This window comes from Leptidea sinapis, chromosome 43 (genome assembly GCF_905404315.1).
Source record: "Leptidea sinapis chromosome 43, ilLepSina1.1, whole genome shotgun sequence".
Lineage (NCBI taxonomy): Eukaryota > Metazoa > Arthropoda > Insecta > Lepidoptera > Pieridae > Leptidea > Leptidea sinapis.
Genome location: NC_066307.1, coordinates 2601782 through 2615835, shown reverse-complemented (window position 1 = coordinate 2615835; position 14054 = coordinate 2601782). Strand labels below are relative to the sequence as shown.

At 33.7% G+C, this 14054-nt stretch overlaps 1 protein-coding gene across 1 annotated transcript in view; it reads right to left on the bottom strand.

The window, feature by feature from the left end:
- LOC126977109 (uncharacterized) overlaps positions 1–14054 on the bottom strand; it is a 36554-nt gene that overhangs the window by 5026 nt on the left and 17474 nt on the right. The window contains exon 4 of the mRNA XM_050825810.1: positions 4416–4604. Coding sequence (XP_050681767.1) covers positions 4416–4604 — 189 coding nt within the window. The remainder of the gene's footprint in view (positions 1–4415; positions 4605–14054) is intronic.

The window sequence follows — 14054 nt, the reverse complement described above, 5'->3', positions numbered from 1 at the left end:
TTTGGGGATATCTTGATGGTCCAGTGCTTGCCATAAGCTATCATGGGATAAAGAATCAAAGGCCTTTGCATAATCAATGAAAGCTAATGCTATAAGGGTTGTTGATGTTCTTCATGTTTTTCAATTACATGTTCTTAAGTGTGAATATGATCGACTGTACAAAAACCTTTTCTTAATCCTGCTTGTTCAGTTGGTTGGTGCTTCTCTAATAGAAACAGAGATAGATCTCTGTTTCTATTCTCTTGTTTAAACAGGCTGCGAATAACTTATACATAGTAGGTAGTTAACTTATATGTCGGTAATTACTTATATCTATTGCATCCTCTTCTTTTATATCAATATATTTCTTGACTCTCTCGATTTCATAGGAACTCTTTACTTTTCAAGGATTTAAAAAAAAAAGATTTGAAAGATGACTAGCTAGTAAATACTAACCTAATTTGATAGCTTTTCTGGGATATTATCATGTCCCTGGCATTTTTCTAATGTAATCTGGTTGCCTTATTATTTCGGGTTCTTCAAATGGTTTAACGAACTTTAATTTTTTTGTATAATTTCTACAGTATTTTGATGTTTGTGATTTTATTGTTACAGTTTTGGTAGCTGTATATGTTGTTATAGTAATTTGAGGCTATTTTAACTATATGTATCCTGGATTGCGTGTGTTTTTAAATCTACTTTTTTCCTGGACAGCAGGATTCTAGCAGTTTAAACGCCTTCTCTGACTTCCAAATTTTAATAGATTTGATTCTATTATCTTTCTTTATTTTAAATAGTATCGTAAGTTCCTGTCTCTCTTCTCTACTTTTTGATTTTTACATTGTAATTCTGCTCGTCTCTTAATCATATCCATTGTATCTGCTGATATTATGTTTTTTCTTTGTCTGCTTTGCAATGAAATAGAAAAGAAAAAATAGAGTCTGCTTTGCATTGTTGCAGACTATTTTCCTGTAGTATGATTCTAAGATTCAAATAAGTCATTATTTAACGTTTCTGTGTTTGTAAAATGTCTTGGGCTATTACAGAGAATATAATCAATTTGATTTGTACAATATCCATTTGCATAGACTTGTGTTCTTTTTCTTAACTAATAATAACTACAAGAACTTTTATAACATTATATGTTACTTGCTGCTACAGAACCCTTCATAGGCGAGTCCGTCTCGCACTTGGCCGCTTATTTTAAACTATCATTTTATCTTTTTATTTCAAAACTTTTACTAAAAAACAATCTAAGCTTCATGATAATATGCTATTTTAAATACACAATTATTAAAAGGAACGCGGAATTATTAATTTTGTCACAGATACAGAATTAAACTGACAGCTAGTTTGTTTTCATTCGCATAGCAAAATATTGTTACGTGAATATTCTCAAGCGAATTAGCAATTTAAGTTATAAATCGTATATATTGCCAATGTTTATTTTTTATAAGCGGATGGAGAGATTAAATTACAGTTTTGCTACTTTTATTATTAGTCACGCACTTCTGTAAATTATCGTCTACTGTTATAGAAAATTTAATCTCACAATTAAATAAAAATCAATTAGATAAATTGTATTCAAATTGGCTAGACGTCGAAATCCAAGACAATCAGAACCAGATAATGTTTGATTTACTTTACAGCTTGGCCATTATCGGGTACCTTTGTTATCTATACTAATTACTAATAATATTATAAAGCTGCAGTGTTTGTTTGTTTGTTTGTTTGTTTGAACGCGCTAATCTCTGGTACTACTGGTCCGATTTGAATGATTCTTTCAGTGTTGGGTAGTCCATTTATCGAGGAAGGCTATAGGCTATGTTTTTTTTTCAAAATTAGCGATCCGTAATAAAATTGCTATTTTGTAACACAAAATAGCAATAGAGGTGTAAAATCGAAAACCTATTTTTGCGTGCGCTGCAAAAACTATTGACAATAGAACAAAATGATGTACAGGCTATAATATAGGCAATATTTTATTACTTATAAAACTATCGCGTGAATTATTCTTTATATGGCAAAACAACGTTTGCCGGGTCAGCTAGTTTGATTATATTCTTATTATTATTATAATATAACATATATTCATAATTTAAACCACAAATTAAGTGAGTATTTCACGTTTAGTTATTAGTTTATGTCTAAGATTGTAATAATAAAGATGGATTGTCTCATGTGCCGTTAATAATACTAGGTCCCACATAATGCAAACCGCTATACAATAATAAATATGCAATGTTATTTTGGGCAGAAAACAGTTAGTTATTCTGCTACTTAAAATATATAAAAAAGAAAACATATAAAAAAGGCTCCAAAAATTTCATTGACATTGATATCATCTCTTTAGATCATCCTAAACTGTAAACTAGTTTTATGAGCACGCCATACCACATTCAAAGTTTAATCGGGAAGCCACAAAAAATATGGACTAGATAAATATCTGCAGACGTGAGTACGTGAGCCAGGTGAGCCTTAGTGAAGTAAATGATAGAAGAATGAACAGGATGTCATCAAATGGTCAGCGGGCACACCCAGAATACTGGCGTAACTGGTTTAATGCAGATATTTTATAAATACTTGTCTAGTATTAGTATAATAAGTAGATTACTTTTTTAATTAATTACTTAATCAGTACCGGCTATATTTTATGTGGTTCTTATTCGTAAGTTAATATAATATGTTAATTTTAACATAAATATGTTTAATATTACAATAATGTATTTTCGTAAAGTTGATATCTACTAGTTTTGAGTATTGTTATGGGATCACATCTTTACTTATTTAGTGATATATTTTTTTTAATGGTGAAGCTATAAATATTGATTAAAATAGTGGTAGTGAGTTTCTTTCCACTTTATTAAAGCTCAACCTTTTCCAAAGAGGTTGTAAATAATAAAATGTACTTTTGATAATCATAAGTGTAATTTTATGACCTAGGTGAAAAAATGTGATTTGATATGATTTATCAAGTGAGCTCAAACAAATAATATCAATATCAGGATCCTAGTAACAGTTACCAGATTTTAAATACGTAACAAATTTTAAGAAGAATGGTCGAAACAAATTTATTCCGAATTGAATAGAACTTGGCTATAATTAGTACCTGTAAGAGGCCATTGATTACGCCAGATAACATTAAAAGTCTTCCCTTTTAATTAATATCATATTAATTCATATTTTATATTGTTAGGATATTTGAGGAAAGGAGATATTTTTATTAGAGGCGCCAAACAGGCATGTGGCTCTCCTATTGGAATATTGGTCCCGTTTCTTGATCTATAATGAGCACAAGGCATTCCATCTCTCCAGTTGTTGCTCAAGCTCAACTGATGGTTGGGGAAGCTTGTCATCATTATTTATTGGATCTTATAAATAGTGTTTATTTTTGGTTTATTCATTAATTATATATTGTTTATACGCGACTATGCGTAAGCGGTGTACGTCCCTGTTGAATAGGGTCCGGGCTAGCCCCAATGGTATTCTGAGGGCATTTCGCACAGGCTCGATTGTCAGTACCTGAACCACAGATGTGTGATACATGTGCTGACAAGTCGGTTCTGTCCTAGATTAGGAAGGTTTATATTTATGATATCTTTAACTAACACATTATTTTAAATTTTGAATTTATTATTATATTATTGTTAATAAAATAACAATTTTATACAATGGTTTCTTTGCAATTAAAATCATTGACGTAGAGTACTATTGCTATAAATGTTGTATCCATTAGGTAGCGCCGCTGTCAATATTTCTTTTTGGAATGACAGCACAAAATAAATTGATTTTTTGCGTTTAATCCACTGGTACATTTCGGTTTAGACGTTGTGGGTGTCATCTCTAAGTCCTGGTACATTACAATTCGATCAGAGTTGAAATGAATTATGCTACAGCTTAAGCCATTTTGCAATGTGTAGCGACATTAGATATCTAAATAAGAAGGTGCTGGTGATTACAGTAGCATTAAATATCTAACAGGTGACTTACACTTAAGTGACAGTAATAGTTTTCAAAAGTAAGTACATAAAATTTAACAATGTGAGTTAGACAAATAAAATTTGAAAACAAAATTATATGCACGTTGGGGAACTCGAACCCACGACCTCTGGCGTTGCCTGCCAGTGCTCTGCCAACTGAGCAGGTTATCAACTGTAAAGTAGATCCTGTAGATGAAGCCACAACCTGAGAGTTACAAGCATTACAGGCATACAAGATTTTATGACGATACGTCACTCGGACGGTTAGCTCAGTTGGACGAGCACTGGCACGGAACGCCAGAGGTCGTGGGTTCGAGTACCGCATTGTTCATAAAATTTTGTGTTCAAATTTAATTTGTGTATTAATAATCCTAGAAGTGAGGGTTATCACTTTAAAAACATAACAAAATGTGAGTTAGGCCACTGACTGTCTCATATCGTAACCCCATCTCTTACCAAAACATCAATCGAGCCCGTGTTTCCTGAGCCTCGTCTGTCTGTGGCGTTTACAGTGAACCTGTAGTTATCTTCAATGGTGGCAGTATTGTGAACGTGAACATCTCCTGTGTTCGGAGACACGACCACTCGTGGGTCGGTGCTCCAGTACATAATGGCTGCATTCTCGCCGATATCTGCGTCGGTTGCCTGAAAATTTTATTAAACTTTTTTAACTCGAACAAATAATATGATCTACACTGGATAGTACTAATTTCTTGATGTTAGGAATATTTGTTGAATTTCAATAAAAATTATATAAACACGTATCACAAAAAAATTAGAGGCTTCACAGGATAATCGGTAAATAATATTTTGTTTTTAAATTATTATTACTGAAATCGATATGACTCGGCTATAATATAATCTGACATATTATGGGCTTCAAGTAAGGATTAATAAATGTTTCTTGAACAGATAGCACTACATTAAAACCATCAAGTGTCATTGTCTGAACACTCATTGAGAGATGCCAAATATGAAATTCCAAGCGACATTTTATAACAATGCAAAATTATCTGTCTGTCTATCTTGAGGAATTAATACAAATTAAAATTAGTTTCTGGTTACCTCAAAATATAATAGAATATTAATGTAATTGATTTATTTTAGTCTGAGATAAAGAAATCTGTCAGATTATAAAAATAATAATGATAATATTGACACACTTTTTACACAAATTATCTTGCCCCAAATTAAGCATATATGGGCCTGTGTTATGGGTTGCAAGACAACGATATATTTAATACAATATACTTACTTATACATACATAAATACATGTAAACATACATAAATACATTTAAACATCCATGACTCGGAAACAAACATCCATATTCATCATATAAATGCTTGCACCTACCGGGATTCGAACCCGGGACCTCTAGCTTAGTAGGAAGGATCGCTAACCACACGGCTATACGGGTCGTCATGAAAAATATGACTTAAATTTAAATAACTTTTAAATTTTACTGTTGACTATTTTTGATTGTTTATCATCTATCAATGTATGCACGTTAGTTTCTGAAAGGCTTTACTTATTTTAATTTGATTGATGTGTAGCGACAAGCTCGTAACATACAGCACTTGTTTCATTTGTAGTGAAATTCATCTGTGGTTACTGGTGCACAGATTTCCTTAAGTACAGACAGTATTGAGAGCCAGTAATAGAAAATATACATTCTTAAACCAAATAATGAAAATATTAAACAATTAAAACTAAATATAAATTTATTTTCTATATTTTATTTCATTATTCAGAACTTGGTAATGCTAACATAATAACATAAATATTCTATTACATAATACCTATTGATGTCCAGTTTTATTTAATCTACGTCACTCTAAACGTCTTCTGTCTATAAAATAAAATCCGAGTGTTGAGTGTTGACAACACAACGAAATTGTTTTTGTGTAGCTATATCAAGTCGAGACAAGTGGGACCAATTCCCTTTTGATTACGACGCCGTATCTCACAGACGTGAGATGGAGGGTCCGGCCAACGAATCGTTGATGTTATAATAAATAAAACTATGAGAATAACATACACAGGCCTTCTTCTACTGTCAACGACCTGTATGACCTGAATAACTGTAGCAGAAACTATATAAATCTAATTGATGAAATTATTAATACAATTCAATTAAAAATGTTAAATTTTCTGCTGCATAAAAATTATTAATGTATATAACACATTTAAATTTAATTGTAAGTGAGTTTAATGAACTATCATTTTTAATAGAGTATCAAAGTACAAGCAATTTAAGAAATTCCAAAAACATCTAAGATTCAAGAATGTTTAATAAGTTTTTATCTAGTGTAATAAACAAATTGCCAGATAATATAAAAAAATAAATATATACCCAAATAACTATATTAAGCTTAATATAACAAATAAATTAAATAATACTTAGATGATAAGACTGTCTAAGTTAACAAAACAATTAACAAGTTGATCGTTTTTCTGTAACCGAACGTTATCACGGCTTTTGTCATAATATTTATTTGTTTCTAGTTATTTTTGGTCACACGAAGTTACCGCTCGGAATAACAATTTACGCACATCTCGGCAGGATTTGGAACATGTCGTGAATAAATTACGCATAGCTTTCCATTCTTTATATTAAACATCTACGAAGAATGTTGGTATCGAATTTTCGAATAGGCATTTGAAAAATACGCTTACGTACTTTTTATTCATGTAAAGATAAAAGTTCAAACTTTTTATTCATGTTTTTCGCTACATATAATTTATTATGTATCATTTATCTCAATATATATATTATTAGAGTATTGAGTAGTTTTAGGCCGGGTAAACCGGATGAATTCGGTTGTGTTCCTTATAGACCACTGTCGATAATTTTTGAAAACAAAAAAATTAATAATAGGATAAATTACATCAAATTTCGTGAAAAACAAAATTGATTTTGGAAAAGATAAAAATAAAAAACCAAAAACTTGTTTTTTTGAATTTTTCAAATAAATTTTGTGATAAAATTGTAAAAGCAAAATTTGTAGATCTTTTTATTACCTACAACTTTGCTACTTGACTTTTTTCCGTAGGACTTGCAGTTTTGCCGGAAATCGAGATAAACCATTTTTTACCTTAAAACACTCCCCCTTTTCCATTTTCCGATCACAGATCGCCCGTAATTTATTTTCCTTTCATTCTTGTTATATTCTCTTTCGTTTCCAATGGGTTTCATCCTACTATTATTTTTTTTTTCACTTTTTATCATTTTCACTGTCAATTTGGACTGGTCTATTAAGACGCAACATGTCACTAATATTTGATTAGTTCGCGGATAGCTTCGCCTGTAAAACTGTTTCCGTGATGAGGGAAGTCTCTATCAACATGGAACCAGTATACACATATTATAAGGTAACGACTCTTACATTATTCGCAATCAATCGATAGTACGGATCGTGTCGAGCTGGGACAACGCAGCCAATATTAATACCATATTATTTTGTGCTGCAAATTGTTGCACGCTAAGAGCTAAATTATTTTAGCCCCTAAAAATCATTCTAGTTTACTTTAAGGAAGTTAACATATTAACAGTTGCCTCTCAAAAGGTTCTTGATAGTATTAACATACGCATATAATATAAGCGAATTTTCGAGAAACTACTAATTAGCATTACTAAAACAAAATTGTTGTGTTTGTTCAGCTAAGTCGAGTTAACAAGCATTTTGTTTTGCGCTCCGTCATAAATAATGTCTTAGCAGTATTACCATAAAACATAAAAAAAACATAATTCTTATAACTTGATGACGCATAAAATTTAAATACAATTTTTATAATGGTCCTCTAACAAAGATTTATTATCTGGAAAGAAGGACGACCAATACGGATGTTGCATATTATGTCACTTTTCTGTCAGAGTGTCAAGGTTTAATTACGAAACTTTATATAATTGTTTACATCTTTGATAATTAATACGTCTAGATACAGTCTCTTGCTGTTAGACAACCGATGAAAACAGGACAGGACTAATACTTTAGTGTGAGTGACAAGCTACATCTTACAATCGCGATTTGTATGACACTTTGTGTTAGTGTGTGTGCATTGCTCAAATTTTCAAGTAATTCTTAACTCATTTTTTTGACGTTTCGGCACAATACAGTAACAGTAACAGTTCTAGGTTTGGTTCAAAGGGATTGAGAATTATTAGAACCTTCTATAAAGCTAAGTACATTACGATGATAATACAATAACGATGACGAGATCGTGAGTTCGTTCTTAAGATGACTATAATATTATTTTAAATAAAGATAAACGGAGACGGTAATAAAGAATTTTGCAAATGATGCATTATTAGGGCGTTAAATGTTTTTTTTTTTCAATTTAAAGTATTGAAACTCAACTTTGTAAAGCAACGAAAGGATGTTAGAGCAAATAAACATTTTACATTCATATACGAATGTAAAATGTATAAAAAGGTTGAAATAGAGTATAATGGAAACCCAAATTTGAAACTAAGAATAAATAAAGCGTTTATGGAAGGAATCTGGGAAAGGTTTCTGTTCAGTAAATTGATAATATGACAGTTTACTAAAATTTGTAGTGCGTTAAATATTGGGTATATTACTGTACATAGGTATGGTCACAAACATTGAACAATCGAAGAAGTGCCACTGAAATTAAAGTCGCAAGTGAAGAAGAAAAAAGACACCGAGAAGTGAAAAAGATGGCTGGCCAACACGTTCATACAAAAGTGGATTTATTTATGTGTCCGGTGCTGGATGCATTTTGAACTAAAACGTTAGTGATCCTGATGACGATTGAATGTTATTAGGTCGGCTGGAACGACGGCCTAATATATCTCCTCTGTATGAGTTAAATTAATCGCTGAAAAGCTTCAAAATTATACAAGTGGTCTGAGTGAGGATGACTTGTAATCTTTGTGAAATATATTATTGTGAATATTGTGAAAGTCTGCAAGATAGAAACATCTCAATTGCGGGATTATTAAAGTTGCTGTTGTACTTCATAGCACAAGGTAGTGTTGCTACTAAAGCAAATGATTATGGAAAGGAGAAAGAAATGAAACAGTACGCTTGTTTGTCCGGACTGGCCAACCAACTCCCCTCACCTTCAGCTTCTCCCCGAGGAGTGCGATAGGGCCAAAGTCTGCTCAGACCAATTCTACCTACAAAATTTTGACTAAATAGAGGTTTTGTATTCTCCTGTTTTCTCCTAGAAAATTGAGCCTGCCAAAAAATATTTCTTCTTGAAAAAACCGACCTACCCTACATTTATTATTTATTCCAAAAACGTCTAAAAAATGTTTTGTATTCGTCTGATTATGGCGGTACAAAAATGTAATTTTTTTCGATGTTTGAAGAGTCGTTAGTTGATTGAGAAAAACATAACGTAGGGACATAGCTTTTCCATACCTAAATTTTGTGGCAAAAAATCACTGCTCTAGAAGCATTACCGAGTGAGAAAAAAGGGTAATACAATTGCATGGAATAACTCTGCTAGCGTCGCCTCTTAGCCGTAGCTGGTGAGGTTACTGGGCTACGAGACTTTAAATCTAAACTAGTTCTGCAGCATACGCGGTTAAAAAGATTAGACATTAGCTGACTTGTATACTTTACGGCGTGACTAGTATACTTTACTTATTTCCATAGTATTATGTATTATGGTATATTGCTATGAGGCAACGCTGTCGATATTAATACAATATTTGTGCTGCAGAAGAGTGCTATTGGCGCTATTTACAACCTAGGTCCTAAAGAATCATTGAGAGAAAAAATTTGAAAAATATACATCTCGACTGTTGTCTCTCAATATATTTGTGATAATGTTATGTATGTACGTAGGCACCTAAGTTAATTTGCTAGAAACTGTCATAACCATAACGTTAACACCAGGAACAAACTTATAATGCGTAGTACTCGTCTAAGTCGAGTAAGTGCGTTTTTGTGGGGCGTTGTATATGCTTTTACAACAAGATCCAAAGATAATGTCAAAACAAATGTATTACAAAATTAAAAATAATTGTTAAAAAACGTTTGTGTAGTAAAGATAAATTACTTTATTAATGAGACTACTGATTGGAAATAGAGCGACCGCCCACAGGCTATTATATAATAAATTTTACTGTAAGATTTTACATTGTTACCATATTTTTAAATAAAAAAAGAACTGCGCTGAGTTTGATGCGCCCGTTCTTCTCAGGTCTGAAGCATACCTTTTGGAATGGGTGGTAGTTTTTGACTTTCAACAAATGATTTTATACCCTATTTTGAATAAAAATATTTGAATTTGAAACAGATTGGTATTTTTAAGGAATGGTGTGTGGGATACACTTCTGGAATTAAATACAAAAAAAAATATTTGTACCAAAATTTATGGACGATTTTTTTTTAATTTTTTTCCTAATATGCAATCATTGGGGTTAAACAGGTTTTCAACTATAAAGTAGATCCTGTAGATGAAGTCACAACCTGAGAGTTGAACAACACATACCAAGATTTACGGTCGATTCGTCACTCGGACGGTAGGGTCAGTTGGTAAGAGCGCTCGGATGGAACCAGAGAAGCGCAGGTTCGAATCGAGACTTAAATCTTAAATCTCAGATTGATCAGCACAATTGCGATGCGGTCTGAGTTTTGAATTAAATTAAGAATCTTGACGCAGTGCATTATAATAGGCAGGGCGTATCACTCACCGTACCATGCACGTCATATTCATCTAGTTATTTGTTTTCATATAAAATAATAAAAAAGGCGTCGTTCTCCGCGTGTAGTTCTCACGCGCGGTGTACCGTTCCTACTTTACGTGAATTTTTTGAGATGACTTCGACATTCATTTGTCATTTTTATAATGAACTAGCTGGCCCGACAGAAGCAGTCCTGTCAATAGAAAAAAACATAATGTAGGTATTCAGGAATAATGTGGTCTAAATGTGATATAAAGAAAAAATCCATCGGATATGTGTACGCATTGTTAATAAGTTAAAAATTAAACAAAAACGTATTTCTGAATGATTTTATAATATGTAGTAATAAAATGATAAGGATTAATATCGGATTTGTGTAAACAGCTTTTGCATTACTGCTTTATAATTGCCAGTTCTTTAAAGTATTAAAATGAACATAGTATGTTATACTTAATAGATAGAATTATGCCATTGAGGAATTTTCTGTAGACCTACATATGAGATACAATTCAATCATACATTATTATGTTATGTCTCAAAGGGCTTAGACAGTGTTTTCGTTGAAAGCACCCAGATAGCTTATTTTTCCGACACCTCCAACAATTATCGTTAATACATAAAAAAATTAAACAAATTATATACTAAAATCATCCTTGAGAACCACGCTATCTGGTGGTGAAAACAAGATGAAAATCGGTACTGTAGTTTTTGAGTTTATCGCGAACAGACAGACAGACGCGGTGGAGGACTTTGTTTTATAATATGAAGTGATAACCTCTAATATATTATTTTACCGTAGATCAACAAATATGGACGCAATAATTAACATAAAGATATGAAACACATTATTTATTTAAAAATCAGCACACAAACAACAGACAAAAAGATTACGTAAATAGAGATTCAATTAATATTGTCCCAAGTTTAAAAACAAAACACAATATATTTAGTAATCTATCCCTACTCTATGGTAATATCAACAACATAGCTTCCACTACTGTCACGATGTTGTCGTTTATTGCACAAAGCATATCGTTGTTAATTATAATATTACACGCCAATATTGACACGCCACTTTAGGCTCTATTACATCATTGATATAAAACTATTTGTCACAAAATCACATGCAAATCAATTTTCAAGTTCATTTCATTGTTTTTACGTACAACCGGAATTCCCGATTTCGTACGTTGTTTATAACAATATGATAGGTACGAATATTAAAGAAGTGCTTCTGTTAGATGCGACTGTTTTAAATATTAACACGGGAGTGGGTCAGGGATTGGAATAACACTCCGCTTATAGAAACGAGTCTTTATTTGCGTTCACTTTTCTGAACGTGCACTTCGCCGGTCTGCCGCTGTTCTCTTGTCGGCGGCGATACCTTTAACGCATCACACAGCACCGAACACTAAGTCTCTTCTATCTTCTTCTTCTTGGAACACTTCCACTTTTCACTATTTCTTATTTTCTTCTTCTTCTTCTTTGCACTTTCGAGTCAGAAATAGAACTGGCGTAGACCACGCTTAGTACGGCTTATATACCCCCGGATTCGTACTATTTTCAAAATGATTCTCCAATTCCATCTTTAAATTTAAATTGTACTAGAAAATTCTTTTAACTATTTTTATCCTGCTTACACATTTCCCATCCCTTTTTTTTGTTCGATTTGATCCTGAACTTACTAGAAATTTCCTTTCAGTTTACAAAACCCAAAAAATTCACGTATTGAACCCGGGTCTACAGCGTCTAAAGTAAACACTTTTCCGCTGAGCTACGAGTATTGCTGACGGAGCTGTTGAAATTAACAATGTCTTGAAGTTTGACAACTCTCGTCATATACTTCGAAGCGTTGCTACGCAACACTCCCAAGACATGATCGTCCCGATCATCGTTGCTTCCGTAGTACTTAGCCACCCGATCGACATGTACGATTTTCGGGGGACTTCGAGGGGTACTTTGGATCCTGAGAGTCACATCATTTATCCTTGTGATTATTACTTTGTATGGTCCCTCCCAACTTGGTTGGTGCTTCGTAGACTTCCCCTTTCGCTTTACAGGATTGTGTAACCAAATCAGGGTTCCCTCTTCAAAACTAGGAATATTAGCTCTTCACTTGCCTTAAGCCTAGTTGTTCTAATTTTCTCGTAGATGTCAACCATCTTTTTCCGTAACTCATCCACATATTCTGTTATACTTTTCGGAGTATCCGGTGGACAGCCAGAGAGTAAATCAGCTGGCAATTACAATTCTCTTCCAAAATTGGCGTACGCAGGAGTCACCGTTGTCGTCTCGTGTATTGCGCTTCTATACGACATAAGAAACAGTGGAATGTACTCATCCCAGTTATCCTGATGACTGTCCAATACTTTTGCCAGATGTCGCTCCAATGTTTGGTTAAACCTCTCCACCATCCCGTCTGACTGTGGATGATATGGCGTAGTTCTGGTCATATGGATTCCCAAGATTTTACAAACTTCTTGAAATACTTGTGACTCGAAGTTCTGCCCTTGACCACTGTGTATCTCCAAAGGCACACCGAATCTGCAGAAAACTTCATTCACCAGCTTCGTCGCAACGGTAACTGCTTCTTGATTCGGTAGAGCAAATGCTACCGGCCACTTCGTGAAATAATCCATAACCACCATAATGTAACGGTTTCCAGCTTTGGAGACTGGAAACGGTCCAGCTATATCCAGAGCTACTCTCTCCCACGGAGCCCCAACATTATACAACTTCATAGCTCCTCTGCTCCGGGTCTGAGGTCCTTTGACAGCTATACAATTCTTGCATTTACGGCACCAGTCTTCCACATCATCACGGCAATGCAACCAGTAAAATTGTTCTTTAATTTTTGTGTGAGTTCTTTTTATTCCCAAATGTCCACCTGAAGAACCATCGTGATAAGCTGTCAGGATCTCTTTCACCTTCTCCCTGGGAACGACCAATTGCAGATGGCAATCCTTTCCATGCGGGGTTTCCCATTTCCGGCAGAGCAACCCGTGATGCATCACCAAACTGTTCCATTGTGCCCAGAGACTCTTGGTAGCCGTACTGTGTCTAGCCACTTTAGACCATTTTGGTTTAAGTGATCCACTTGCTAGCCAATGTAAAAGTGGTTGAAGATCCTTGTCATTTTCCTGAGCTCTCCTCATTGCATCGTTGCTCCAGTTCTCGTCGATCGAATCTGTTCTGATCAGCCGGATCATAAAATTCTCTTTCTCCTCCTGACGAATGCAATGTTTGCATTCCATCGAACAAGGTCTTTTAGATAAAGCATCTGCATTTCCATGACTTTTTCCTCCTCGATGCTCGATTTCAAAGTCATACTCTTGAAGTTGCTCAATCCATCTGGCCACTTGTCCTTCCGGATTCTTGAATTCTAGTAACCACTTCAAGGCGGCATGATCAGTCCTTACGAGGAATTTGCGA